Source organism: Scyliorhinus canicula, chromosome 14 (assembly GCF_902713615.1).
Source record: "Scyliorhinus canicula chromosome 14, sScyCan1.1, whole genome shotgun sequence".
NCBI lineage: Eukaryota > Metazoa > Chordata > Chondrichthyes > Carcharhiniformes > Scyliorhinidae > Scyliorhinus > Scyliorhinus canicula.
The window spans coordinates 28,079,184-28,107,080 of NC_052159.1; the positions used below are offsets into that span (position 1 = coordinate 28,079,184).

General features: G+C 42.4%; 1 protein-coding gene across 10 annotated transcripts in view; it reads right to left on the bottom strand.

Moving 5' to 3' along the window:
- The window catches only part of ppme1 (protein phosphatase methylesterase 1), a 78,189-nt gene that overhangs the window by 33,603 nt on the left and 16,689 nt on the right, over positions 1-27,897 (bottom strand). For 7 of the 10 annotated variants that reach the window (XM_038819202.1, XM_038819203.1, XM_038819200.1 and 4 more), the window contains exons 2-7: positions 23,635-23,727; positions 17,678-17,770; positions 13,429-13,486; positions 6,285-6,336; positions 1,722-1,876; positions 1,442-1,532 (exon numbers count right to left, since the gene is read on the bottom strand). In XM_038819202.1, coding sequence (XP_038675130.1) covers positions 1,442-1,532; positions 1,722-1,876; positions 6,285-6,336; positions 13,429-13,486; positions 17,678-17,770; positions 23,635-23,727 — 542 coding nt within the window. Of the gene's footprint in view, positions 1-1,441; positions 1,533-1,721; positions 1,877-6,284; positions 6,337-13,428; positions 13,487-17,677; positions 17,771-23,634; positions 23,729-24,292; positions 24,351-27,897 lie in introns of those variants that run through there. The other 3 variants (XM_038819199.1, XM_038819196.1, XM_038819204.1) reach the window with 3 other exon arrangements.

The following is a 27,897-nucleotide window of genomic DNA, read 5'->3' on the forward strand; positions in this document are numbered from 1 at the left end:
GCAAACATTGGAATGACCAGATGCAAATCGAAAATTTAAGGCAACAGCAACTGCAAAGATGCACTCGACTTTGTGCTGACAATAGGTTAGGTTAGGTTGCAGCAGGATATAGGGGCCGGAATGTTACAGCAGTTGGGATTCTCTGTTCCTGTCAGCAGTGCACCCCCACCTGCGGGTTTCCAGGTGGTGTGGGGTGGTTTCAATGGGAAATCCCATTGACAAGCTGCGGGAGTAGAAAATCCTGCCGCCAGCAAATGTCAAGCTGCTGAGAAACATGGGGCTGGGGGACTGGAGAATCGAGTTCAAGAGCGGTCTACCTGGTCAAGCGGATTTTCTTCATGCACACACAGCTCCGTGGTGAATTGCAGGCAAGAGGTTCTGGGCCTATACATATGGAATAAAGTCTTCTGCAAGCTGCACTCCGTTTTATTTCTGCTGCTGTAATCCCTGCAAGTTAGTAAGATCCTCCTCTTTGTCCAGTACAAGCCCCAAACTCATTGAAACTATCAGACGTTTTGCCAGAACACCCTGGATTTCAACAAGTTACCAAACGATTACTGTCAGTTCCAACAACCAAAACTTTCAAAATGTTCAGAAGCAGCATACTAAGTGTCCAGCTCAAGAGCAGCTGATGGTCCTGCCTGAATATCACCAGAAATTAATTCTCCAAGCTGTCCATACCCATGATTTCTGTGACTGATTTACAATGGGCAAATAGGATGACAGAGCTGTTTAAAAAGGTGGTTGGGTCATAAAACATTTTAGAGTGTTGACCGGCAAATTTTGAGAGAGGCAGTTATGACTTTGTGCTTTAGTATTCATTTTTTGGAAGTAAAAGAGTTATTCCCAAACTGGAAATCACTATTTTCCTACACATACCTACAAACCATCATTTAAATTTGACTCAAGGCTAAAGAAACTCCCTAAGTGTCCTACTCTGAACCAGAGATGCCCACTTACCATGGTTGGAAAAGAGAATGACCAATTCTTGCTGTTATAACGTGTAAGTATCTTACGGGGTGGGAACAATTAACTTCCCCTTGCAGAATATGAGCTCCCCGTTAAGGGGGCGGGGACCTCTAAACAACATATAGTTGGATGGTTGGGATATAAAGCCGGCCAGTTCGGCACCAGCAAGGCAGACCCAGTTGGGACTTACCGTTTGATATGTATAATAGGTGTTGTGCAGGTATTCTTTGAACTACTCGGTGCGGGCTCCTTCGTAACACAAGTCTCTAATTGGACTGCTACATTATGATAGGCACTCCACTTTAGATGATAAGATTGCTGGCTTGTTCTATCGCAATTTTACTTCCGGTCGGGACAATGTAGACTGCATGATCGTGGCCCTTTTGTTCTTTGAATGAAAAGGGGTTGTTGTCAAGGATGTCCCACAGAAGTGGAGGAGTTACTTGCATTCATAAAGGTAAAGAAATCTCACCTCCATTCTATGGCACTTTCAATAGAGTTGAATACTTTAGGTCGACTCCGTAAAAACGTTTGCATGCTGTTTAAAGCATCCATCGCTGTGCCTAGAAATGTTTTTTTAGAAGAAGTTACAAAATGCTAAGGGAAATTTCATTTATACAGACACTAATAGACATGGCAAAGTTACTCTGCAGTACTAGTGGCTCATAAGAGCCATTATTCAAGATTTCATTATATCTGCTTTTACCTGAAACAACATTTTAAAAATTCACGTTGCATCTCAAATAACCCACCTTCTACTACATCAATCACACACAGGCCCACAAGAGATGGTATCAGGTTCTTTGCTGCAATATGAACTGCTATTGCTCCACCCATACTATGGCCAATCAACACAACTGAGGGAGCATCTTCACCATAGAGCATTTCCACTATATTGCCAACGTCTCTGTAAAAGTAAAAAGATGTTAAAAAATAAATAAAGCAACATTTTCCCTGGTTGATTTTGGCCAAGTCTAAATAAGCACAAAAAAAAGGAGTGACCTGTGAAGCCTGCTCCGCCATTCAACATGTTCAGAGATACTCTGATCGTAACCTCAATTCCCACCTACCCTCACCCAAAGAATCTATCTGTGCCCTAAAAATATTCAAAGTTGCGGCTTCCACTGCCTTTTAAGGGAGATAGTTCCAAAGGCTCAAAGTGGACTTGTTTCTAGAAGGATGATTTGCCTACTTGGAGGAATTGACAGTGAAATATGGGCTCGTTTAGCACATTGGGCTAAATTGCTGGCTTTTAAAGCAGAGCAAGGCAGGCCAGCAGCACGGTTCAATTCCCATACCAGCCTCCCCGAACAGACAGTGGAATGTGGCGACTCGGGGCTTTTCACAGTAACTTCATTTGAAACCTACTTCTGACAATATGCGATTTTTCATTTCATTTCATTTTGTGGGGTCGAATTCGTTTAGATATCTCCAAGTTCGGAATTTTGTACGGAAGGCCATGCAACATTCCCCGAGGTGCTGCCGACGTCTTTTATGGAAAGAATCCTTTCACTTGCAGAGTCGGAGGAGAGTAGCACATCTGGTATCTATGGGTGGCTCCTGCCAGGAGAAGTGGGCCCGGTGGATGGGGTGACAGTGAGGTGAGAGGGGGAGCAGGCGCCCTTCACGGGGTGAACCCAACAGCCTCGAGTGAGAGGCTGGACTTGATCCAGCTCAAAGCACCGTTCAAGGACACACCTGACTAAGGCGAAGATGAGCGTTTTTTCTCCCAAGAGGTTAATAATAGGTGTGAAGGGTGTTCCTGGGTCCCAGCGAATCGCACGGACATGTTCTGGTCCTGTCTCAAACTTGAGCTTTTGGATTTCCTTCTTTAGCCATCATGCTGCAAATTCTAAACTGTCCTCTAGTTGCCATATTTGGGTTGTCGGATTCGCCGGGGATGCAGACAGGGCGGAGGCAGATGTTTCTGCCTCACTCGTTGATTGCCCCGAGGAGAGTTCTACTGGGGTGGAGGCCTCCAATCCCACCCAACGCTGCAGCATGGTCAGGGAACCTGGATTTCTGTATCTGGAGAAGGTCAAATACACCAAGAGGAGATTGGTCGAGGGATTCTACTGGAATGTGGAGGTGGCGGCCTTTCATTGCCTATTTTAAGGAACTAATCACCATCAGTTGTTCGAGGGGGTGGGATGTTGGTATGGGCTGTGTGGGTTTATATTCTTTAGTATTTTTTCCTAAAATGTTGTATTTCTAGATTTGTAGAAATTTACATTTTTTGTAATATTTGGTAAAATTGAAAAACTTTAAAAAGCTATTGTGTTATTGGCAGTGCCTCACTGTTACTGTTAATTCAAATTAACACTAAATTTTAACAGACAACTGTTACCCAGCATATTTTCATCACGATACATGGCACAGAAATTTACCTTTTCATTAAACCAAGGCTCCATATGCCTGCTCAAGTGTACTTACAAAATACCATGGCAGAATTTGAAGAAGCACAGAGGAATTCTCTTGTCTTGACCAACAGTACCAGGGGTTGGTCATGTACCTTGTTGCTGTTTGCTGGACCATGCAGAGTACAATTGTCTGACAAGTTTGCCAAAATTACAACAATTAGTACAGGTAACTGCTAAAAGACTGATGCCCTCAGGATGTCCAAAAGACATGCATTGTCACAGGGTTAGGGTCCTCAGATTTTTGGAACTAGCTAGCACTATATTTACTGTCCTATATCACCACAAGCTCTATCACAGACTGAATCAGAACATGCTTTTCTTCGTGTGCCAATTCTGTGTGAAACTTTACCATCTCCTTTCTCAGCTCATTCTTTCCCAAGATCTTAAAGCCCAATAATATCTTAGTCTTCCCTTTCTGTACAATCTGCAAGCTTTTAAATAAGTTCAGAAGCATCAATTTATTGAGCTCATCTTCTCTTCTGCTTTCTTGGTTGTTCAACTAAGTTTCTCAATTTAAAAAAAGGTGACATGAAGTCTGATCAATCCAGGTAGAAAATGCTCCATGCACATGGGAGCAGGAGTAATCTAGTCAGACCTTTGAGCCTCTTATGTCTTTCAAGAAAATCATGGCTGACCCGATTGTGGTCTCAACTACACCTTGCCATTTACCCCCCTATAAATCTTGACTCCCTTGTCATCAACCTAAATGCATATGCACTGTAGAATATTTTTAATGATATCGGTGTGCAAAGAAAGTTTGGCGTTGAATACCTGCATCATTAAAGTTGGAACGCCTGCAATAATCAACCTGCAATACAGAACCTCAGAAAATATACACGCAGATAAAAGCAAATTACTGCTGGAATCTGAAACAAAAACATAACATACTGGACAATCTCAGCTGGTCTGACAGCATCTGTGGAGCCTAAAGGGATCTAACATTTTGAGTCTGGGTGACTCTGTGTCAAAGCTGGAGTCCTCCAGACCCCTTTTCGCTCCACAGATGCTGTGAGACCTGCTGAGATTGTCCAGTATTTTCTGCTTTGTTTCAGAAAATATACAACTATTTGGAGGGGCTACAGCTCACATTCACAAGAGAAACTATTCCCCGAAATAGAGAAAACACAAGGGATATAATTTTAAGATTATGGGCGTGACTTACCAGTCTTGTTGCGCTTGGCTTGGTGTCATGATCAGGCCTTTAAATCTTGTGAGAGGCCTCTTGTGAGATTCGCGATGCTTGAGATGTCACGCGAGATTCAACCGAACATTGCGAGACTTTGCAATCTGGATCTCACCCTCAGTGGGCGTGATCCAGATCAGCATATTTAAATGAGCCATTAGCGAGAGGGGGTGTCTCCCAGACCATTAGAGACCCCCAGGTGGTCGGGGACAGAACAAGATGGTACCCTGGCACTCTTGGCACTACAGTCTTGCACCGTGACACTGCCATCCGAATTCTGGCAGTGCCACTTTGACACTTCCAGGGTGCCCAGGTGGCACTGCCAGGCTGATTGGTGCACTACCATGGTTCCAACCAAGAGCTCAGGCCCAGGGGTGCCATACCCATAAGAGGTGGGGTGAGAGGGGGGCCTCGAGGATCCGGGGGGGGAGGGGGAAAGAGAGATCAGAGCTGCTTTTTAAAATGGCACCGCAATCTGCAAGTAGTCTTCCTGCACTGGTCGACTGAGCTCGTCAGTACAGGAAATGACTAAAGTGCAACCTTGATGGGGTGTGCCTCGCTGAGGCTGAAGAAAAACGGCAAAGTGGGTAAAGTTGGTGCCAAGAAACACTACCATTTGAGGGGCGACATGGTAGCGTTCACAGCACCAGGGACCAAGGTACAATTTCCGGCTTGGGTCATCTGTCTGTGTCGAGTCGTGTCTGCGTGGGTTTCCTCCGGGTGCTCCGGTTTCCACAAGTCCCGAAAGATGTGCTTGTTAAGTGAATTCGACATTCTGAATTCTCCCTCAGTGTACCCGAACTGGCGCCGTAGTGTGGTGACTAGGGGATTTTCACAGTAACTTCATTGCAGTGTTAATGTAAGCCTACTTGTGACACTAATAAAGATTATTATGAGGAGTGAAATCAGGCAACACTTTTTCTACATAAAGTGTAGTAGAAACACGGATCTTGCTCTCAAAAAGGCTATGGACGTTGGGTCAATTAAAATTTTCAATAGTCAGATGGATAGATTTGTTTTTTGTAAGGGTATCACAGGGTATTGGGCACGTTGGAAAAAGGAACTGAGGTACAAATTAATTGTAAAAGAACGGCCTACCACTGTGCCTATGTTTCGGTCAATTATACTGAAACTTATAATTGCAGGCAGCTGTCATATAAAGATCCTAGATGTTACGCTGAAAGAATATTTACAATATCCCTCACCAATAATATTTTCAATCTTAATTTCTCGCCATTATCATTAATACACACATACCTCCACAAAATAAACTATAAACAAGAGTATATAATTCAAGAACTGTACCCAAAGAATCAATATTCTGAAAGAATTAATGTATCCCCAGCTATGGGAGAACAGAAACTACCTTTACAGTTTGGGCCAAGCGGAGGATGTGCGTGATATTTATTTATAATGCTAGGATATTCACTCTTATTTTTTTTTTGAAGAACACAGACATTTCAGGTTCTGGATGTTACTGTTAAAAAAAGATAGTCAGGATGTACCTCACACTGGGAGATTTCACCAACAGATGGAACAGCCCACATCACAAGAGAATTTCACAAGTTGCTGATACATTATGAAAAATCTAACAACCCTGCAGTAATGCAGAGGGGAAAGTGAAGTTGCAGGAATGAGAAAAAATTAACACCTCTAATTACTAGGCTGCGAAATCATTTACAATGTTTGAAAATAATTATTTTGTTAAATACCTGGACATGGTTTCTGCTGAAAGATCATCAGAATTTTTGACTTTTGTATCACCTGCAAGATAAATAGGACTATCAGTTGAGATGTTTTTGGAACAGATGGATTCCTGTATTTATATTGCATTGTTCATGATTTAATATAGTGTCCTTTAGCTACGACAGCTTCACAAACAAACATCTAAGTTTTGCTACAAAACCTGAGCAAAAGCAGAGGCTCCATACTTTAGTATGCAGCAGAAACATAAACTCATTTTTTGAACTCATTGTCTGTGTCCACTTTGTGCATAGCATTCAAATCATTCCTGATGTATCTCCAAACAATTGAAGGGCAAAAAAGTCTCCATTACCAGGATACAATATGATTTACAGGAGGCAAGTAATTCCGGAACAATGGATAAAAGCAAATTACTGCAGATGTTGGAATCTGAAACCAAAAGAAAAAATGCTGGAAAATCTCAGCAGGTCTGGCAGCATCTGTAGGGAGAGAAGAGAGCTAACGTTTCAAGTTCAGATCACCCTTTGACAAAGGGTCATCTGGACTCGAAACGTTAGCGCTTTTCTTGCCCAACAATTCTGGAACAATAATTGAATCCATAGATCCAGGCAGTACAGAAGGGGGCCTTTTGGCCCATTGAGTCTGCTGCGACACTCTGAAAGAGCACGTGACCTAGGCCCAATCCTCCACTCCCCTACCTATCCTGCACATCTTTGAAATGTGGGAGGCAAACGGAGAAAACCCATGCAGACACGAGGAGAACGCACAAACTCCACACAGACAGGCACAATTGAACCCGGGTCCCTGGTGCTGTGAGGCAGCAGTACGCTATAATCACTAGTGCAGATGGAATAGTTTAAATACAGGCTGGATTTGGAATAGAACTGCTCCAGATTAAAGTCACATTTTCCTATAACACTGACATCAGTGCAGTGGCTGAGCATTCAGAGAAAGGCTACCTAAGAGGTATTTCCAAAGGCAATTATGTCGCAATGAGATGGGCACCAAATGGCGGTGCCCAGGGCTCCGTGCTATAGATAAATGACCTGGAATAGGTGTGTTAATGAACAACAAAAAAGATGATTAATAAGACAAAGGAAACCTGGGACAATGCTTCCAAATACACTATTGCAGCACTGGTTCAAAGCTGTGAAGGGGAAATGTCAGTCAAAAATTCTTGACATAAGAAAATAATTAATAACCAGAACAAATTTCCAGAAGGAAGTCAAGACCCTGCACTTTTTAAGAAAATGCTGTGCCTGAAATGGAAATCTGGTATGATTGGTATTCTGAAAGGATATGATCAGCTAAGATTCAAAACTACCAAGTGATGTGTGAAAGGGGAAGAATTAATGGAGAGTATCACTCGTAAAAGTATTCTTACATCAATGACTAGGCTCCTTACTAAGCCACTTCAGTTACATCACTGATGGGCAAAACCCTGAAATGTTTTGGAAAAATTTGAGAGGAACTGAGCATCTGCCTAACCCCTTACCAGAGGTCAGCAGCTCAGAATTTTGTATTCCAGTCAGCAGCGTGATTTCTCAGTCAGGTGGTTCAGTGGTATCTTTGTGCCAGGTTGAATTACTTCCATCTATTACAGAATCACACCAGACACCTCAGTAATAAACACAGCCACCCACAGTGCCCACGATGGGTGGAAGTGGTTCAGGAGAGCATGCACACCCGCTGTCATTCTCATAGTAGCAGGTTTTGATGCAGCCATGGAGAGGTGGGACAACACATATTTAAATTAAGTTCTTACTGTCCAATTGGGAGCCCGATTTAAATTGAACAGTTTCTGCAGAGGTTTCTGAGAGCTCTGGAAACTCAGCAGTGAAAAGGAGGCAGGAGCTGCCAACAAAAGGTAAGAGAGCATGCCTAATAGACAAGGAGTACTTCTCTAACCTCGAGGAAAACTTTGGCCTCCTTCTACAAATCAGACTTTCCCCGAGCACCAGTGCAGTTGCAGCATACCTGCTGTACCATTCCCCAGGTCCTGTCTTCTCCCATTTTGCAATGGCCTTGCTCTCTTTGTCCCCTTGCCCACCCTCTCTCTTCCCCTCCTTCCAATTGCTGGGCTCATCTCAAATTCCCCAGCTGTGGCCACCTGCTGCTGTTTTACCCACCCCATTGCTGGCCAAGCTGTTCATTTGACAGGCTGCTGGGCAGGAAATGGAAGAAAAACTTTAGAATGAAGGGGCCAGCCTCGTTAGATTTGCCCTGAGTTACTGAGTAGATGCGCCCTTCCCACTGCCCGATAATATTCATATTACTAGGTTGATGTTTTTGAGCAGATCAGCAGGGAAAATTAAATGAAGAATCAAAAAAAATTCATGTCAACTGTTTTCTTGAACAAAAAGTACAAAAAATGTATATCCTAAAGGTCTCTTTCTTCCAACAGGAGGCGGAGGGACTTCGAAAGAGTTAGAAAACAGCTGAAGGCTATCGGAGCGCTGTGTGCTCTGCTGTTTCCTGCTACACCGAGGGTAATCCTACAACTCTGTGATGACATTCGACAATCTGACTATGCCTTAGTGAACTTTGTGGGAGGTTATAATTTGGAGTAACAATCTGTTCACTGTAAATTCTGGATTCTATCCCTTGTCACTATAATTCCTTCCTGATTCTGTGTCTCTATTTATCATGCTGATAGGGATGATTTAGTAGTTGAGCACTACAATGAATATTTTATCCTCAAGAATGCCAGGGACCTCCATTTATCTTGAATGGAAAACACTCCTCAGTTCACTCCTTCGAGTCAAGGAGTGCGCTGTGCAGGTTGTATGATAGATATCCGTCTTCTCTTATAAGTTTATAATGGTAGTGTATGCTTTACTGTCTCCTTTGCTTTAATCATGATAAATGAGTAGCGTCACAGCTGGGAGGTGAGTGAGTAGCTTAAGAGTTAATGGGAGTGGTTAGAATGCAGAAAGGGTATTCGACACTCATTCTTATTGTGATATATTTTACCTCTTTTATGAGGAAAAAACTCATTGGGAGTAATGATAGAAGGTCCATAGGTATAACCCCAAGGGTCCTCACATTGGGGAGGAATACCTCCTTGGAACTCAAGACTTCACGTATTTTTTGTATTTATTTTATTATTTGGGGTGAAAGAATGGTTAACTGGTTCCTGCAGGGAAGGTCTCATATCCTAGAAAAATATTTTATAATGTGCCAATGGTGCTTCTGGTATAAATGAAGATGGGGGAGGTTTGTTTTGGCGCAAGCCCAAGCAAAGCGCAAAAATCTCTGGCTTGTAAACCTTTTTACTGTGTCAATATGCTACACTCTCTTTGGCTGAATAAGCAATGGCAGTAGCTATTTTGAAACGCTGCTCCTGGACTGTGTGGGGGGTACATCATCTTATTAAAAGAAAAAAGATTTTGGCCGTAATCCAATTGCCAAGCTGCGACTGAAAGTCAGCTCGCCGTGCTGCAGTGTGGCCGATAAAAGGCCGGGAGACCCCACACCCGGGATCTACCCGACTTGCAATGCCTCGCGAGATCTAACACAACCTCGCAAGACGTTGTGATGCAAATCCCGCCCACATTTGGCAAATCTGCGTATTAGAGCGAGACAGCTAGTCTGACTTTAGCGTGCAGTTTCTCAGAGGTTTCCAAGGCATTGGGATTTATCCCCTTCGCCTCGGAAACTTCAGGTGAGTGCCGTTTGGTACTGGTCTCCACAAACGGGGACCAGACAGAACGGCTCTCCCAGGGGACTGGACACCTTCAGCTGCATGACCTTTGGTGGTGGCTTCAATCTGGTAAGGCCCCAGGGCCCGATGGTTTGGGACATAAATTTTTTACAGCATTTAAAGGCTTGCTGACAGATCCTTTGATTGGTATGTATAGCCAGCCTACTGCCACAGTCGCTTTGTGAGGCAAATATTTCATTAATTTTGAAGGCAGGTAAGAATCCTGGTGTGTACATCCTAAAGGCCAATCTCACTCAGGCATGTGGATTTAAAAAATTGTTTTCTAAGATAAAGGGAATCCTCCCTATGATCACCCAGGGCGATCAGACTAGGTTCATGAAGGATCAGAATTCATGTAACAATGTTGGGAGATTATATATCATTCAGGTCTTTCAAAAAGCAGGGCATTAGATAGTTTAGAGATCTCTTTAGATGCAGAGAAAGCCTTTGACTGGGTGGGATGGAATTATTTATTTTATACACTGCAGAAGTTTGGGTTGGGAGGGGAGTTTAAGTGGACTCAGGACGCAAGTGCTTTATAAATGTCCACTAGAAGCAGTTCTTCCTCACCTTTACAGATCTGACAATTTTAGTATCCAGTGAGGAACTAAGCAGGGTTGCCCATTATCTTGCTATTGTTTTCAAGAGCTATTGGGCCCCTAGTAGAAGCAATTAGGCATGATCCTTCAGTAAATCAACTACTCAGTGGTGGAAAGCAACACAAGATTACGCTACACGCAGACGACGTGTGCTATTTGTATCAAGGCTGGACGTTTCTGTCTCTGCTATTATTGACGTGGTGGGTAGATTTAGCCTTTCTTGCGTTATAAAATCAATTTCACAAAGTCTGAGGCTATGTCAATTTAGTTGGTCCTTTTCAGTATTTTTGTTACCCACCTCTTGAGACATTTGTAGGGAGGAAACTCACTCTCCCCTGATTAAGGTTAATGTGCTCATAGTTTATTATATCCTTGTTCTTTTCTGCGAAGGTCCTAAAGGAAATTAACGGGGTGTACGAGAATGGGTGACAGAGGACCACCTAGCTCGATATTGAAGCTGGCCAGTAGGTGTACTCCTTAGAGACCCTGTTGTTTCTCAGGGATTTCTAGATTGTGCCAGTCCAGTGTGAAAATAAGTATTTTTTTTTAATTTAGAGTACCCAATTATTTTTTTCCAATTAAGGTGGCAATTTAGTGTGGCCAATCCACTTAGCCTGCACATCTTTGGGTTGTGGGGGTGAAACCCATGCAGACACAGGGAGAATGTGCAAACTCTACACGGACAGTGACCCAGGGCCGGGATTCGAACCCGGGTCCTCAGCGCTGGCGTCCCAGTGCTAACCACTGCGCCGTCAGCGTGAAAATATAATCATTACCACGCAGAGCGTGGAGGAGGGTCTGTGAGCTGGAAAGGAGATTTAACTTAACATCCACTCTCTCTCCCAATTCAGAGAAATCTGGATTTCCCATCAGTGGAACTGTGGATTTAATATCTGGGTTGGAAATAGAGGTTTTGTAGGCTAGGTGAAATGTTTAGTGGTGCTTCCTTGTTATCTTTTGAGCAACTATGTCAACAATTTGATATCTTAAGCTACTTCTTTTCTACAACTCTAAGAGACTTTATCCTGAATAAGTTATCTTTGCATCTTGATGCACAGTCTTCTCGGTAGAAAAAAATCCTGATATCCACGGAACCTAAGCAATTAATCAGCAAGTTTTCTGACACTATGTACTAGATCCTGTGTGAATACACTAGAGCTTCTGTGGTCTTGGGAAAAAACCTTGCAGTGAATACAGATGAATTTGGAGCAATATAATGGGAAAATGCCAATAGAATCTCAGTCTGTAATAGAACAAAGGAGAGTCAGTTCAAAATATTACACCACCTGCAAATCACGCCAAGCTTAAAACACAGTTTTAACCCTACCATATGTTCACTGTGCGAAAAGTGCAAAGTAGTCAAAGGAAACTACACACATTGTATTTAGTGCCATGTAAAAATTAAATCCTACTGGTCTGGTGTACTGAAGGAGCTTGAGAAAATATTTTAAATGGCCTTAGATTTTAATCTTTGTTCTTAATTCCGGACTCCCAGATTGAAAGATAATTGGCACTAATGAAAAAAAGACTGTGTAAATATCGTAACATTTGCAGCATGGAAGAATATCCTCTGCTCCTAGATTAGCGATAAATTTCCTTCAGTTCAGAACTGACATAAAATTATCATGGAATGTATCCCAATGGAATTCCCGACCTGTATCCTCCGAAAATGGAGGACGCATTCTGAAAAGTATGAGGCCCCTATCTCAAACATATAGGTTCCGTAATGTCCAACTTGCTCCTGCAAGGTTTTTCGTAAGCTATGTAACACTGCCTTTAACATGCTGTACGCGAAGGTGTGGACCATTTTGCCATGTTTTCATGACTTTATACATTTTTCCCTCCATCCTCTCGCTTGTCATAGATCATAGAATTTACAGTGCAGAAGGAGGCCATTCAGCCCACCGAGTCTGCACTAGCTCCTGGAAAGAGCACCCTACCCAAGGTTAACACCTCCACCCTATCCCCATAACCCAGTAACCCCACCCAACACTAAGGGACACTAAGGGCAATTTATCATGGCCAATCCACCTAACCCCTGCACATCTTTGGGCTGTGGGAGGAAACCGGAGGAAACCCACGCACACACGGGGAGGATGTGCAGAATCCGCACAGAGTGACCCAAGCCGGAATCGAACCTGGGACCCTGGAGCTGTGAAGCGATTGTGCTATCCACAATGCTACCGTGCTGCCTTTCAATGCTTGTTCTTGTATAATTGGAAACGCAGGGCATAATGATTAAGATGAATCAAGTGCGTTGGTGTCTTCCTGTCTTTTTCTGTATTTGTGTATGGTGAAATATTCATGATGTACTGTATCAGTTTTGAGGGTTTGTAAAAATTGAAAATGTCAATAAAAATATACCCAAATGTTTATAGTCCTAAGTTAATGGTTTTGGAGTCTAGCAGTGCTTTGATGGGGATCTCAGGATCTATAAGCACTCTAAAGAAAGTATTGGAAGTGGTACTAGGTCTAGGAACCATAACGTGATGCCGCAATGCCTGGGAACATTGTGTGGGCATTCTGGGCTTCCAACGCACTGAAAGAAAGTAAGTGTTCAAAAATTGAGAGAAAGGGTGGGGGATAGATAATTGACCACGATAAACTGAGATGAACTGTGACTGGGTAACTTGCAGACAAAATGTAGCAAATACCCAAATAAATAATTGGTACAGTACCAAATCATCACATACCCCCCAAAAGACAATGGCTCCACTTTCATATTTAAACCAAAAATTGATACACAAATAAACATATGCACCGTTTCAGTTTAAAGAGCGCTAAACTAAACCTCCTTTCTTAAATTTACTGACAAACACTTGTGCCAGAATAAAATATAAAAACCCTTACCATGGCTTCGTAGATCTACTGCCACAACCCTACAGTGAACTCGACTGATAATCATGGACTGTAGTCAAAAAGAACAAAATCATCTTTTAAGTCATATATACAAATATCTCACATCACGACTCTCACACACATATTTTACAAAAAAGAAAGTGATCAGAAATGTTAGCCTCATGTCCCAATTTCAAAACTTAAAAGATTTAGTTTTGTTGAGAAATTCCTCAGCGCAACCAGAGATGGGCAATAAATACTGCTAAATTAGTGTTGTCCACATTACAGACAAAAACCTTAAATCACACTCTAAAATTTGGCTTAATGTCCCAATATGCTTGATGATTAATGCTGCAACCAAATGCTCTAAAGGCAATTCAGCTGAGACAGCTGCAAGGCCACACCTCAATTCTTTTCTCTTTTCTCTCTCGTCAAGAAACGGGTAAGTTTAAGTGATCTTTATTTGTATTGTTGGATATTAGAAATAAGGTATAGATTTCAGTAAGTTTGTGCAGTAAATAGTACAACTCTAGTTAGATAAAAGGTGTTTGCATATGGGAGTTTTTGGTTTCAGTTCAAACTGCGTTTCTAATGCGCCGAGTTTCTAATTGCTTGTCGGTTTTCTTGCCGAAATCCTTCTTTGGAGGAGTGGAGAGATTGATTTTGACTTTATATGGGCGGGAAAGGTAGCTAGGATTGGGAAGATGGCACTTCAGAGGGACCGGCAGGTGGGGGGCTTGGCTTGCCAAGTCTGATATATTATTATTGGACGGCAAATGCCGAGAGGGTTTGGGATGTGGGAGGATCCCGAGGCTGTACGAGTGCGGATAGAATCGGGGCTAAGGGCGTTGGTGACGGTTTCTCTCCGGGGAAGTACTGAGGGAATCCGGTGGTGGCCTCCATTTTGAAGATATGGAGGTAATTCCAGCAGCACTTAAAATTGGGGGCAGTATCGAAGTTAGTGCTGGTTTGCGTGAACCACATGTATGAGCCGGCGAACCTGGACGCTAGATTTAAGGGATGGGAGGAGAAGGGGTGGATGTAATGAAGGATTTGTCTTTGGAGGGTCAATTCACGAGCTTCAAGAAGTTAGTGGAGATATTTGGACTTTCACAGGTGGATATTTGCAGGTGCGTAACTTTGTGCAGAAAGTTTCCCCGCCATTCCCAGTGGTACCGCCTTCCTTGCTGTTGGAGTGGGTTTTGTCGCTGGGGACGGAGGAGGGGAGTACATCGGGGATTTCTGGGAGGTTCATGGCAGTGTAGACAGCATCCTTGGAAGGGATCAAGGCCAAGTGGGAGAAGGAGTAGGGGTCCGAGCTGGAGGAGGGGTGTAGTGTGAGATTCTGCGTAGGGTGGACACGTCATCACGTGCAAGACTAGGGCCCATTTGGACAAATCTAGGATGAGTAGGCTGTTTGAGGGTGTAACGGATGAGTGCAAGCATTGCGGGAGGGACCCGGCCAATCATGTACATGTGTTCTGGTTGTGTCCTAAACCTGTGGAGTTCTGGGTCTCCTTCCTTAGCACCATGTCGGTGATCTTACAAATCGTACTGGAGCCGGGACCCCTCTGGGCCATATTTGGGTTGTCGGATCTGCCGACTGGGGCGGGGCTGTTCTGGCATTCGCTCTTTGCCTCGCTGATTGCTCGAAGGCAGGAACTGATGGGTTGGAGGTCAGCTTCTCCATCCAGTGCCTCGGTATGGCTGGGGGATCTTATGGAGGTTTTGTACCTTGAGAAGGTTAAATACACCAGGAGGCGAGCAATTGAAGGATTCTGCCGGAGATGGCAGCCTTTTATTCTGTACTTCAAAAAGCTGGTCACCGTTAGTTGTTTTTGTTTGGGGGCGGGGTGGGGTGGGGAGAAGCAGTTGGTTGTTTCTTGTTATTGTTTTCTGTTATGTATAAAATTGAAAAGTTGAATAAAACTTTTTAAAAAAAGAATAAAGTGAACTGAAATAGGGAACATATTATATAATGAGAGCCAATTGCAATCTTGTTATTGTTTCAATAGAGTTTCTTGTGGTGCAGTAAGTTTCACACTTGGTAGCTGAAAAAATACATTTTGTTGAAACTTTTTGTCTTGCATTCACCAGAACAATTGCAAGAATACCAATGTCTCGGAAACAACAACTTTATACTGGATGAGAAGAGGGTGCTGACTGGTTGGTGTTTGATTGGTGGAGGTGTTACCATGGAGAATGCAGGAGTTTGTGACGACATTTAACTGCAGGCAGCTTGACACGATGGTCAGGACATTGTCCTATGACATAAACCACGCTGCATCCTCCAATGCAACGTCTCCACCAGAGTCCACTTGCCAATGAAACAGCACCTTCTTCTCATAAAGTATAAATTGTTTTCCATGACATTGGTATTCTTATGATGAGTGCAAGACTAGGAAGTTTTGTCCTTCATTGCTAGAGGGATGGAGTTTAAGACTAGGGCGGTTATGCTGCAATTGTATAAGGTGTTAGTGACTCCACACCTGGAGTATTGTGTTCAGTTTTGGTTTCCTTACCCGAGAAAGGACGTACTGGCACTGGAGGGTGTGCAGAGGAGATTCAATCGGTTAATCCCAGAGTTGACGGGGTTGGATTACGAAGAGAGGTTGAGTAGACTTGGACTGCACTCGTTGGAATTTAGAAGGATGGGGGGTGGGGGGGGAATCTTATAGAAGCATATAAAATCATGAATGGAATAGATAGGATAGATGCGAGGAGGTTGTTTCCACTGGCGTGTGAAAACAGAACTTGGGGGCATAGCCTCAAAATAAGGGGAAATAGATTTAGGACTGAGCTTAGGAGGAACTTCTTCACCCAAAGGGTTGTGAATCTATGGAATTCCCTGCCCAGTGAAGCAGTTGAGGCTCCTTCATTAAATGTTTTTAAGATAAAGATAGATAGTTTTTTGAAGAATAAAGGGATGAAGGGTTATGATGTTCAGGCAGGAAAGTGGAGCTGAGTCCACAAAAGATCAGCCATGATCTAATTGAATGGCGGAGCAGGCTCGAAGGCCTACTCTTGCTCCTAGTTCTTAAGACAGAAAGCTTTAAAGGGCAGGCATCAGCAAATTGAGGGACCTGTTTATTGGCGGGAGGTTTGCGGGCCTGGGGGAACTGGAAGATAAATTTGGCCTTCCCCAAGGGAACATGTTCAGATACTTGCAGGTAAAGGCGTTTGCTAGGCGACAGGTAGAGGGATTCCCTCTGCTGCCGTCGCGGGGGACGATGGACAGAGTGCTTTCGGGGGTGTGGGTCGGAGAGGGGAAGGTGTCTGACATCTATAAGGTAATGCAGGAGGTGGAGGAGTCGTTAGTGGAGGAGCTGAAGGCTAAATGGGAGGAGGAACTTGGGGAGCAGATAGAGGACGGGACTTGGGCGGATGCCTTGGAGAGAGTCAACTCTTCCTCCTCATGTGCGAGGCTTAGTCTCATCCAATTTAAGGTGCTGCACCGGGCCCACATGTCCGGGACTAGGATGAGTAGGTTCTTTGGGGGTGAGGACAGGTGCACCAGATGTTCGGGGAGTCCAGCGAACCACGCCCATATGTTCTGGGCATGCCCAGCACTGGAAGAATTCTGGAAGGGGGTGGCGGGGACGGTGTCGAGGGTGGTTGGATCCAGGGTCAAACCAGGGTGGGGATTCGCGATTTTTGGAGTTGCGGTAGAGCCGGGAGTGCAGGAGGCGAAAGAGGCCGGTGTCCTGGCCTTTGCGTCCCTAGTAGCCCGACGAAGGATTCTGCTACAGTGGAAGGATGCAAGGCCCCCAAGTGTGGAGACCTGGATCAGTGACATGGCGGGATTCATAAAATTGGAAAGGGTCAAATTTGCCCTGAGAGGATCAATACAAGGGTTCTATAAACGATGGCAGCCTTTTCTGGACTTCCTGGCTCAAAGACAGGTAACTTGGTCAATAGCAGCAGCAACCCGGGGTGGGGGGGGGGGGGGGGGGGTTTCCTTATTGTAGTGTCTATTCTGTAACTTTATATTGTGTTAATTTGCGTTGTTGTTAAAATGATGTGTTGTTCATGGAGGTGGGGCGAATGTTTATGATTGTTAATATTATTGTTATTTTTGGTATTTTACTATGGTGCGTTATTGTTGTATAAATTCAAAATTTTTCAATAAAAATTATTAAAAAAAGACAGAAAGCTTTGACAAAATGTCTTTTTCAGCAATAATCAAGTTACGTACTACCAAACGACTGAATCCATAATGCAATTCTGCACTGAATGGCTTTAAAAATGCTCAATTACTTACAGTGAAGACTGCCCAGGAGAGTGCTGAATGGCCACCACCATGTAATAATAAAAGAACAGGCCCATCAGATCCACTTTTGTAGATTCGAAACGAGTACAAATGGTTAAGGTTTACTTGCAATACATAAAATTACATGGGTAACAACGCATGATGTCCTAGATTTAACTTAAATGACCCTCCTGCTAATAAGCATGACATAAGCATGCAACATTTTTATAACATTGTAGTTAGTAGAGAATCTAACACCTCACACTAAGGTGTAAATGAGTGGGCAAAAGTGGCAGATGGAGATCAAATTTAGACCCAGAAAAGAGACCCAGAATACATTGGTATTCAGAGTACTGTATTTACTAAATGGTGAGAAGCTGCAAACCATTGATAAACAGAGATAAAAGGATCCTCATATAGAAATCACTGAAAACCATTGTACAAAAGATAACATCAAAGGCTAATGCAATGTTGCCCTTTATCTCAAGAGAGAGCTAGAATACAAAAAAGAATGGAAGCTTATGTTACAGTTCTATTGAGCACTAGTTACATCGCAGGTGGACTGCTGCATGAATTTCTAAAACCTCATCTCAGAAGACATTTTGGAGCAGATGCAGCACAGATTCAGCAGATTGATACCAGGGAATAAAAACGTTAAACTCTGAGAAAAGGTTGTACAGCCTTGTTTCTATTCCCTTATGTAGACGTGATGAAGCGGATTTCTAATTTAGGTACTTACCATTATGAAACGAGGGGAAACTATTTCTTCTGGTGAGAGGGTGGGAAGAGTTCAGAATAAGGGTGAATAATCTTAAAATTAGAACTAGGCTGTTCAGGAGTAATGTTAACAAGCATTTCTTCATACAAAAGGTCAATCAAAATCCCTCCCCAAAACTACTGTTGAAGGCTCAGTAAATTGCAAATTTCAAAACTCAGGGTGTTAAGGGTTACAGAATTAACATGAATAAATGGAACTAAAATACAAAAGAACAGCCTAATCCTGCTTGTTCCTATATTCCTACCTCGAATGCACACAGCTTCATACTGTGTGATCCATGATTCTTCAGGTTTTAGATCACAATCTTTTCATGTATATTATACCTTCTTCAGCATGCTAGAACATAATGATAATAATCGCTTATTGTCACAAGTAGTCTTCAATGAAGTTACTGTGAAAAGCCCCCAGTCGCCACATTCCGGCGCCTGTTCGGGGAGGCAGGTCGGGAATTGAACCCGGCTGCTGGCCTTGTTCTACATTACAAACCAGCTGTTTAGCCCACCGTGCTAAACTAGTCCATAAGAACTGGGGGCAAGAGTAGGCAATTCAGTCCCTTGAGCCTGATCCGCCAGGCAATACGATCATGGCTGATCTCACCTCAGCCTTAAATCCACTTTCCTGCCCACTCTCCATAACCCTTCAACTCATTACTAATTAAAAATCTGTCTTTCACCTCCTTAGGTTTACCCAATATCCCAGCATCCACCTCACTCTGGGCTAGTGAATTCCACAGATTCACGATCTTTTGAGATAAAATATTTTTCCTCACCTTAATTTTAAATCTGCTGCCCCTTATCCTAAAACTGTGACCTCTTGTTCTAGATGAGGAAGCATCCGCTCTACGTCTACTTTTTCAATATCTTTTATCATCTCAATTAGATCTCCTCTCATTCTTCAAAACTTGAGAGTGTAGGCCTAAACCGCTCATTCTCTCTTCATAGACAAACCCCTTGTCTCTGGAATCAATCGAGTGAAACTCCTCTGAACAGCCTCTAATGCAACGGCATCCTTCCTCAAATAAAGGGGACCAAAATTGTACACAGTACTCCATGTGCTCACCAATAATGTACAGTTGCAGCAAGATTTTGCAACTTTTATACTATATTCCTTTAGCCATAAATGCCAAATTCCATTTGCCTTCCTTATTACCTGCGGTATCTGCAAACTAGTTTTCTGAGATTCATACACGAGGACATCCAGATCCCTCTGCACCTCAACACTCTGAATTCTCCATTTAGATAAGTTGCCGTTCTATTTTGCCAACCAAAATGATAGCCTCACATTTACCAATGTTAAACTCCATCTACGGAATTTTGGCCCACTTACCTAACTATCTGCATCTATTTGTAAATTTCTTATTTCCTCATTTCAACTTAGTATTCCACCTATTTTAGTTATGATGTGGAGATGCCGGCATTGGACTGGGGTGAGCACAGTAAGAAGTCTTACAACACCAGGTTAAAGTCCAACATGTTTGTTTCAAACACTAGCTTTCGGAGCACTGCTCCTTCCTCAGGTGATTCACCGAAGGCTAGTGTTTGAAACAAACATGTTGGACTTTAATCTGGTGTTGTAAGGCTTCTTACTGTGCTCACCTATTTTAGTGTCATCTGCAAATTTGGCTATAGTGCATTCTCTCGCTACATCCGAGTCATTAATATATATTGTAAATAGTTTGGGCCCGAGGACCGAACCCTGTGGCACATCACTTGGTACATCTTGGTACATCTCGACAACCAAAAAGAGACCCAATTATCCTGACTCTCTGTCTTCTGTCGGTGAGCCAGTCTTTTATCCAAGTTAATAAATCACCCCTAACCCCATGTGACTTTTACTTTACGTATTAACCTTTTGAGTGGCACCTTATCAAATGCCTTCTGGAAATCCAGATATATTTCATCTACAGGATGCCCATTATCCACTTGGCTTGTTACATCTTCTAGGAACTCTAGCAAATTAGTCAAACACGATTTACCCTTCATAAAACCATGCTGACACTGATGGATTCTGTTTTGACTTTCTAAATGTCCTGTTAATAATGGATTCTAACAATTTCCCAAAGACATATGTTAAACTAACTGGTCTAGTTTCCTACTTTCTGCCTCCCTCCCTTTTTGAATAAGGATTAGCATTTTTCTAATCCATTGGAACCTTTCTGGCATCCAAGGAATTTTGGAATATTATAACCAATGGATCCACTAACTCAGCTGCCACTTCCTTTGAGACCCACGGATGTAGGCCATTAGACTCTGGGGACTTGTCTGCCTTCAATCCCAATAGTTTGCTCAGTACGTTTTCCCTATTGACGATGATTGTTCTTTGTTCCTCCCTTTCTATTACTTCTGCATCATCTGTTACTATGGAGATGGTACTAGTGCCCTTGAAAACTGAGGCAAAATACTGATGGTGTGTCTCAGCTGTGTCTGTGTTCCCCATTATTAACTCCCTGGTCTGATCCTCCAAGTGACCAATATTCACTTTATCTACTCTCTTCCCTTTTATATACTTACAGAAGCTTTTGCTATCCTTTAATATTTTGTGCTGATTTTCTTTCAAAATTTATCTTTATTCTTTTTATAACTTCTTTAGTAACTCTTTGTAGAAGTTTTAAAATTTCCCAATCTTCCAGCCTGCCATTGGCCTTTGCAATATGCCTTCACTTTTGGCTTTACGTTATATTTAACTTCCTTGCTTAGCCATGGATGCTTTTTCCCCTCCTACAATTTTTCTTCCTCTCCGAAATATATTTTAGTTGGGAGGAATTGAATATCTTCTTAAACATCAGTCACTGCTCATCAACTATCCTCCTGCCCAGTCCACTAGGGCCACATCTATCCCCTTGCATATGCAATTACCTTTGTTTAACTCCAGAAAGCTAGTGTGGGACTCCAGTTTCTCACCCTCAAAGGGAGTCTGAAATTCTACATGCTAGGATCACTCTTCCCTAGAGGATCCTTAACTATGAGGTCATTAATTAATCCCTTGTCATTGCACAATACCAAATCCAGAATAGCTTGCTCCCTGGCTGGTTCCAAAACATAGTGCTCCAAGAAACAACTTCTAACATATTCAATAAACTCTCCCTTGAGGCTACCCGTGCCAATTTGATTAATTCAGTCTATATGCATCTATTATTATCGTACCTTTCTTACAAGCCCCCAGTATTTCCTGCTTTATACTGTGCCCCACTGCAAAACTACTGTTTGGGGACCTATAGATTAAGGTAGCAACCTGCAGGTAATATTTTAAAATTAGAATTACACATCTATACATTACAGATATTGAATATATATATTAGTAAGTTTTAATATTTCTCACAGCGTAGAATATTAAAACAGTTTTAATTATTTGTATTAAGATATTAAAATTCTTTAACTTAAATCTTCTTGTTTTAAGTAAAGGTAGACAAATTTATAACTATGTTTCCCAACTATGTTTCCTTCTTGATCATCTTTTGGAAGAGTACAGTAATTTAAAGGAAGACTTTTCCATTAATCTTTTGGCTACATATTTGGCTTGTAGGATTTCTGGTTTTTACTTTCACCAATATTTTTAAATCAGATTTAGCATTCTGTCGCTAATTTTCCTTTTTCAACATCAATATGGAAATAAAATTGAGTAAAAATGAAGCATGATTCATTGGAAAAAGAAACAAAATTATGAACCTCTTGGCCACAAGCTTCCTGCCATGAATGTGGGAGCGGAATGTTTTAAAAATTAATGTATGCTACTGTAGTTTAATGGTTTCTGGACTAGCAACTGGTGAGCTCAACTCCCACCATGGTAGTTTGTGCTACAGGTATTACCAGAGAATGGCTACAAAAAGTGCTGGACTTTGTAAAAACCGACAGGTTCATGAAGGAAGGAAGCCTGTCATTCCTACCCTGTCTGGCTCACAGTGACATCGTCCCACACCATACGATTGCCTCTTAATACCTGCAGAGCAACTGGAGGAGGACAACAAATAGAGTCTTGCTAGTATCACCCAACTGCCTGCAGTTCGCACATGATATAAAATTTTGATTTGAAATATCAAAACTCAAAAATTATAATGATGTAAACTTCAGAATTTAAGAGACCCTTGAAGCTTCAAGACTCAATGGTCATTCAATAGAACTCACCAAATTCTAACCATTTTCAATCAATTTTGTTTGCTGTATTAAAAGCATGTTTCCTGAATCTGAAGGCATTATTCTCCACCTGGCAATCCCATCATCTTACAACTGTTATAATCTACCCATAGAAACATCAGGAACCTTCAAGCGGCTATTGGATAGGTACATGGATTACGGTAGAATGATGGGGTGTAGATTAATTTGTTCTTAAGCAGGGACAAAAGTTCTGCACAACATCGTGGGCCGAAGGGCCTGTTCTGTGCTGTATTTTTCTATGTTCTATAATTATTAGATAAATCTTGGTGGATGTGAATCTCTTCTTTTTCACATTTAATCATGGTGCTCACATTGTAAGCAAAGATGGACAATGCAAGTCTTGAAGACAATGCTTTTAAATTGGGAGTCAGTAGAGGTTAGCAAGATGACTGACAAGACAGTGAGAGATAGAAAATAAGTAACAAGAGTAATGGACAAGTTGGAGTTTGTAGGAGGTTCATGAACCTGATACCATCTTTAGGTAACAAAAACATGGTTGAAAGTTTCAGTTGCAGAGGAAGCAAGCCATGGGCAAAGGTGGCAGTGTTTGAGAAGTTAAGTACATGGTCTTCACAAGTTATAGGATATGGAATTTGAAGCTCAAGTGAGGGTTAAACGGACATTATCTGATTCAACTTGAGCAAACAAAAGGAAAAATAGTTAAAAATGGGGAACTAGGCAGTGTTTCAAACTAAAACCTACTGCATCATACAGTTCCATTATCTCATTGTCAATTCAAAAATTATATTCAGTCATCACAAGCGCAGAGTAACTCAAAAATACTTTATGAAACAAAAATCAATTTAAGGGAACATCCTAAAACAAAGTTCTGGACTCTCCCTTAAATGCAAGTACTTTATGTTAATTGAAACACTGGTCACTATAACCCTTAAAAGTTATAGGACAGAATATATACCTAGCAATGCAATTAATATTAGACAAAGCAAATCAAGACTGTGTCTTCAAACTGGATTCTTTATCAAGCACAACTCTATACAGTATAAATCTTTACATATTGCACAGGAGTTTTAAAAGGATATATCTTCACTTGCTCCGTTTGCAATTTCGATATCTTCCATGGTTTCAAAATAATGGTTCCAGGCCACAGGGGAGAAATCCCGTTTTCTTCCAGGGCTGCAAAAAAGAACTTCAGTTAAAAACAATGATGAAGAGCACAGCACATTCGTGTTGAAGACTAGGCAAAAGCACTTGCAATAATCTTCAGCCAGAAGTGCAGAGTAGATGATCCATCTCGGTCTCCTCCAGAGGTTCTCAGCTTCACAAATGCCAGTCTTCAGCCAATTTGATTTAGCCCACGTGATATCAAGAAATAGCTGAAGACACTGGACACTGCAATATTCTGGCAATAGTACTGACTTGTACTCCAGAACTTGCCAAGCTGTTCCTCCAGGACAGCTACAACATTAGCATCTATCTGGCAATGTGAAAAATTGCCCAGGTATGTCCTGTTCATAAAAAGCAGGACAAATACAACTTGGCCAATTACTTCCCTCTCACAGCTTTGGTTCAAACATGGACAAAAGAACTGAACTTCAGAAGTGAAGTGTAAGTGACTGCCCTCGACATCAAGACAACATTTGATCAAGTAAGCCTCACAATAATGGGAATAAGGTGTTGGGGGGGGGGGGGGGGGGGGGGGGGGAAGGAAAAAAAACTCTCCACTGGTTGGAGTCATACCTAGTACAAAGGAAGATGGTTGCCATTGTTGGAGGTCAGTCATCTCAGTTCCAAAACATCATTGCTGGAGTTCCTCAGGGTAGTGTCCTAGGCCCAACCACCTTCAACTGCTTCATCACAGACCTTCCTTCCAACATAAGGTCAGATGCAGGGATGTTCGCTGATGATTGCACAACTTTCAGCACTATTCATGACTCCTCAGACACTGAAGCAGTCCCCATGGAAATGCAGCACAATTTAAACAACATTCAGGCTTCAGCTGATAAATGGCAAGTAACATTCTTGTTCACAAGTGCTAGGCAATGACCATCTCCAATAAGAGAGAATCAAACTATCGCCCCTTGAATCCCACACTATCAACATACTGGGGGTTACTATTGACCAGAAATGAACTAGTCACATAAATACTGTGGCTACAAGAGCAGGTCAAACGCTATGAACCCTGAAGCATGTAACTCACTTCCTGACTCCCCAAAATCTGTCCACCACCTACATGGCACAAGTTAGGAGTGTGATTGAATACTCTCCACTTGTCTGGATGAGTGCAACTCCAACAACATTCAAAAATACTCGATACCATCAGGACAAAGCAGCCTTCTTGTTTGGCACCCCTTCCACATTCACTCTCTCCACCACTGATGCACAATAGCAGCAGTGTGTACCATCTACAATATGCACTGCAGGAACTCACCAAGGCTGAAGCCCACATCCCATAAAAATGAAAATTAAAAAAATACAATACAAAAAGGCATGGGGGAAAAATATCAATTTTGTATACCTCTTGGTTCACATGTTGAGGATTTGTATCAGCTGAATTATAGTTAAGGATTTTTGGCAAATGGTGCAAAGTTCAAAGTGAGCTAAATAGGTAGAGGACAATATGATGGGTCGATAGTTAAACCACCTCACCACATGGTGAAAAAAAATGGATTTATATCGCACCTTTCACAAACACTGGCCATCTCAAAGTGCTTTACAGCCAATTAAGTACTTTTGGAAGTGTATTCACTGTCATAATGTCTGAAATGCAACAGCCAATTTGCAACTCCCACAAACAAAACTGTGATAATGGTCATGTAATCTGTTTATTCAAGGATCAATATTGGCCACAACACAGTTGCTAAATTCTCTGTTCTTCTTCAGCAATAGTGTCCATGGGATCTTTTATGTCCACATGTGATAGCAGACTGGGGAGCGGCAGGGTAGGAGTGTATGAGAGAGACTTGGAGGCCAAAGTGCTACCAGCTGAGCAATGGCAGATGTACAAGGTTCAATTTCAGTCAAGACAGGAAAAACAATGAAAATAATCTGACCTCAAAAACGGATACCCCTGTTGGTTGATCAAGACCGTGCATATCTGAGGCCATTCAAATCACTTGATAACAATTAACAACAGATCATGGCATTTTTAAATTGTTTAAGATGAGACGGGATGGTCAGCACACAGTTTTTTGAGACTAAAGATTCCAAACCACATTGAATGCCTTCTTTTTCTGCTGACAATAAAAATCCTTTGTGAACTAAACGTGGGTAATCTCAATCTTTGTGGGATTGAATCTACAGTGTAAAACTGCACATTGCTAGGCAATCTCAGTCAGAGGCCATAGCGATTATCGAGTTTCATTTTCAATCACAATTAGGTCATGCTTAATTGCTGAAATGTTTTTCACTACCCCATATCTCACCGATAGTAGTGCTGGACACTTTTTCATCCAATACAGTTTACAGCATCTGAAGTACTACAGTCTGCTATGAAACTATATCGACATACTATTTCTTGAACACCTTTGTAGGATGTATTTTATATAAAGAAAAGGTAGTACCTTTCTTTGTACTAATTGTGTTACTGGCATCTCAGGGCTAAAATCTACCCAAGATATTTTATGGGATAGCATACAGTTTTTTAAAAAAACTTTTCTCCAATCATTTTAAGAATTAGATAGTCATAAAACATCAGTCTCTCCTTACTACCAGATCCAATTATTTAATTTACCTGTTTTTAGCAAATCTAGCTAAAGGCACTATAATATATATACTTTTTTTTAAAAATTGTGCCAACTGCAGAATCTCCAAGCTAACTCACGACACAAAAATTGTGTGGGAAGGCAAAAATGAGTAGGCGGATGACATTATGCTTCCGAGACTCGACACTTGGTCTAATGATTAGACATGGAAAAATCTGGTGTAATAGATGCTGTAAGCTCAAAATTCTTATGAAATTAAGTTGCACCATGAATGAAGTTTAATGATTTGAAAATAGAAAAAGATTAGGAGTAATTACAAACACACAGATCTTTGAAAGTACATCTGCATTTTGAGTCATACATTAATAATGCCCACTATGACAGGAAATTCAAGAATCCTGTATGAATTCTTCATATGAGTAATACTATACCGAGGGTGCTGCAGCTAGTCACGCTGTAGAATAATGAGTAATTCAAAATTTTTTTTTAAAAGAGCAACAAGCACCCAAATTTATTATAAGCCATTAAGATAAAAGGAAAGAACTGAGAAGGTTCAAATTTTGGGGGGGGGGGGGGGGGGGGGGGGGCATGGATTCAAATAAAGTGCAAGTAATAAATGCATTGAACCAAATCTTGAATATAAAACTATAGTTAGAAGTGAGGATCCGGCATACTAGATAAAGGAAACTGTAGCGACATGCATGACCGACTGGTAGAGGGCCGACACCGTACTTGACGCAACAAGAATGAAATGGGAGGACGACCTGGGGATCAAAATAGGGTGGGGACTCTGGTGCGAAGCACTGCATAGGGTCAACTCCACCTCCATGTGCGCAAGGCTCAGTCTGACGCACTAAAAGTGGTACATAGAGCCCACTTAACAAGAATTTGTATGAGTAGGTTCTTCCCGGAGGTGGAGGATAGATGTGAACGGTGCCAAGGAGGCCCGGCCAACCACGTCCACATGTTCTGGTCTTGCCCCAGACTTGTGAAGTACTGGACAGCCTTCTTCGAGGGAATGTCCAAAGTGGTAGGGGTGATGGTGGAGCCATGCCCAAAAGTGGCGATCTTTGGGGTTTCAGACCAGCCAGATCTATTCCTGGGGAGGAGGGCAGATGCCCTTGCCTTTGCCTCCCTGATCGCCCGCCGTAGAATCCTGTTTGACTGGCAGATATCAGCACCACCCAAAGCTGCAGACTGGCTGCTCAACCTCTCGGAATCTCTCCCAATGGAGAAAATCAAATTCGCCATCCAAGGGTCAGACGACGGCTTCCACAGAACGTGGGGCCCATTCACCCGATTGTTCCGGGACCGGTTTGTGGCCAAGGAACAAGCAGAAGAAAAGCCAGGTAGCCAAAAATCAGGGGAAAGTAGCCAAATCATGAGAGGGAAAGATAGACCAGGAGAGCGGGGTGGGGGACCAGCTAAATCTAAGGAAGGAAAGGCGAACCGCAGTGGGGGGGGGGGGGGGGGGGGCGAAGAGGGAAGAGACAGGGAACAATAGAGGAGAGCCAGGGAGGTGGGCGGGGAGGGGGTGGGCAGGGAAACGTTAACAAACTTGGCATCCACAGGAAAAGGCGGAAGACGGAAGCAGAAGTGAGCATGAGACAACGGTAGCTAAATCTGTCCGGGAGAAGCAAG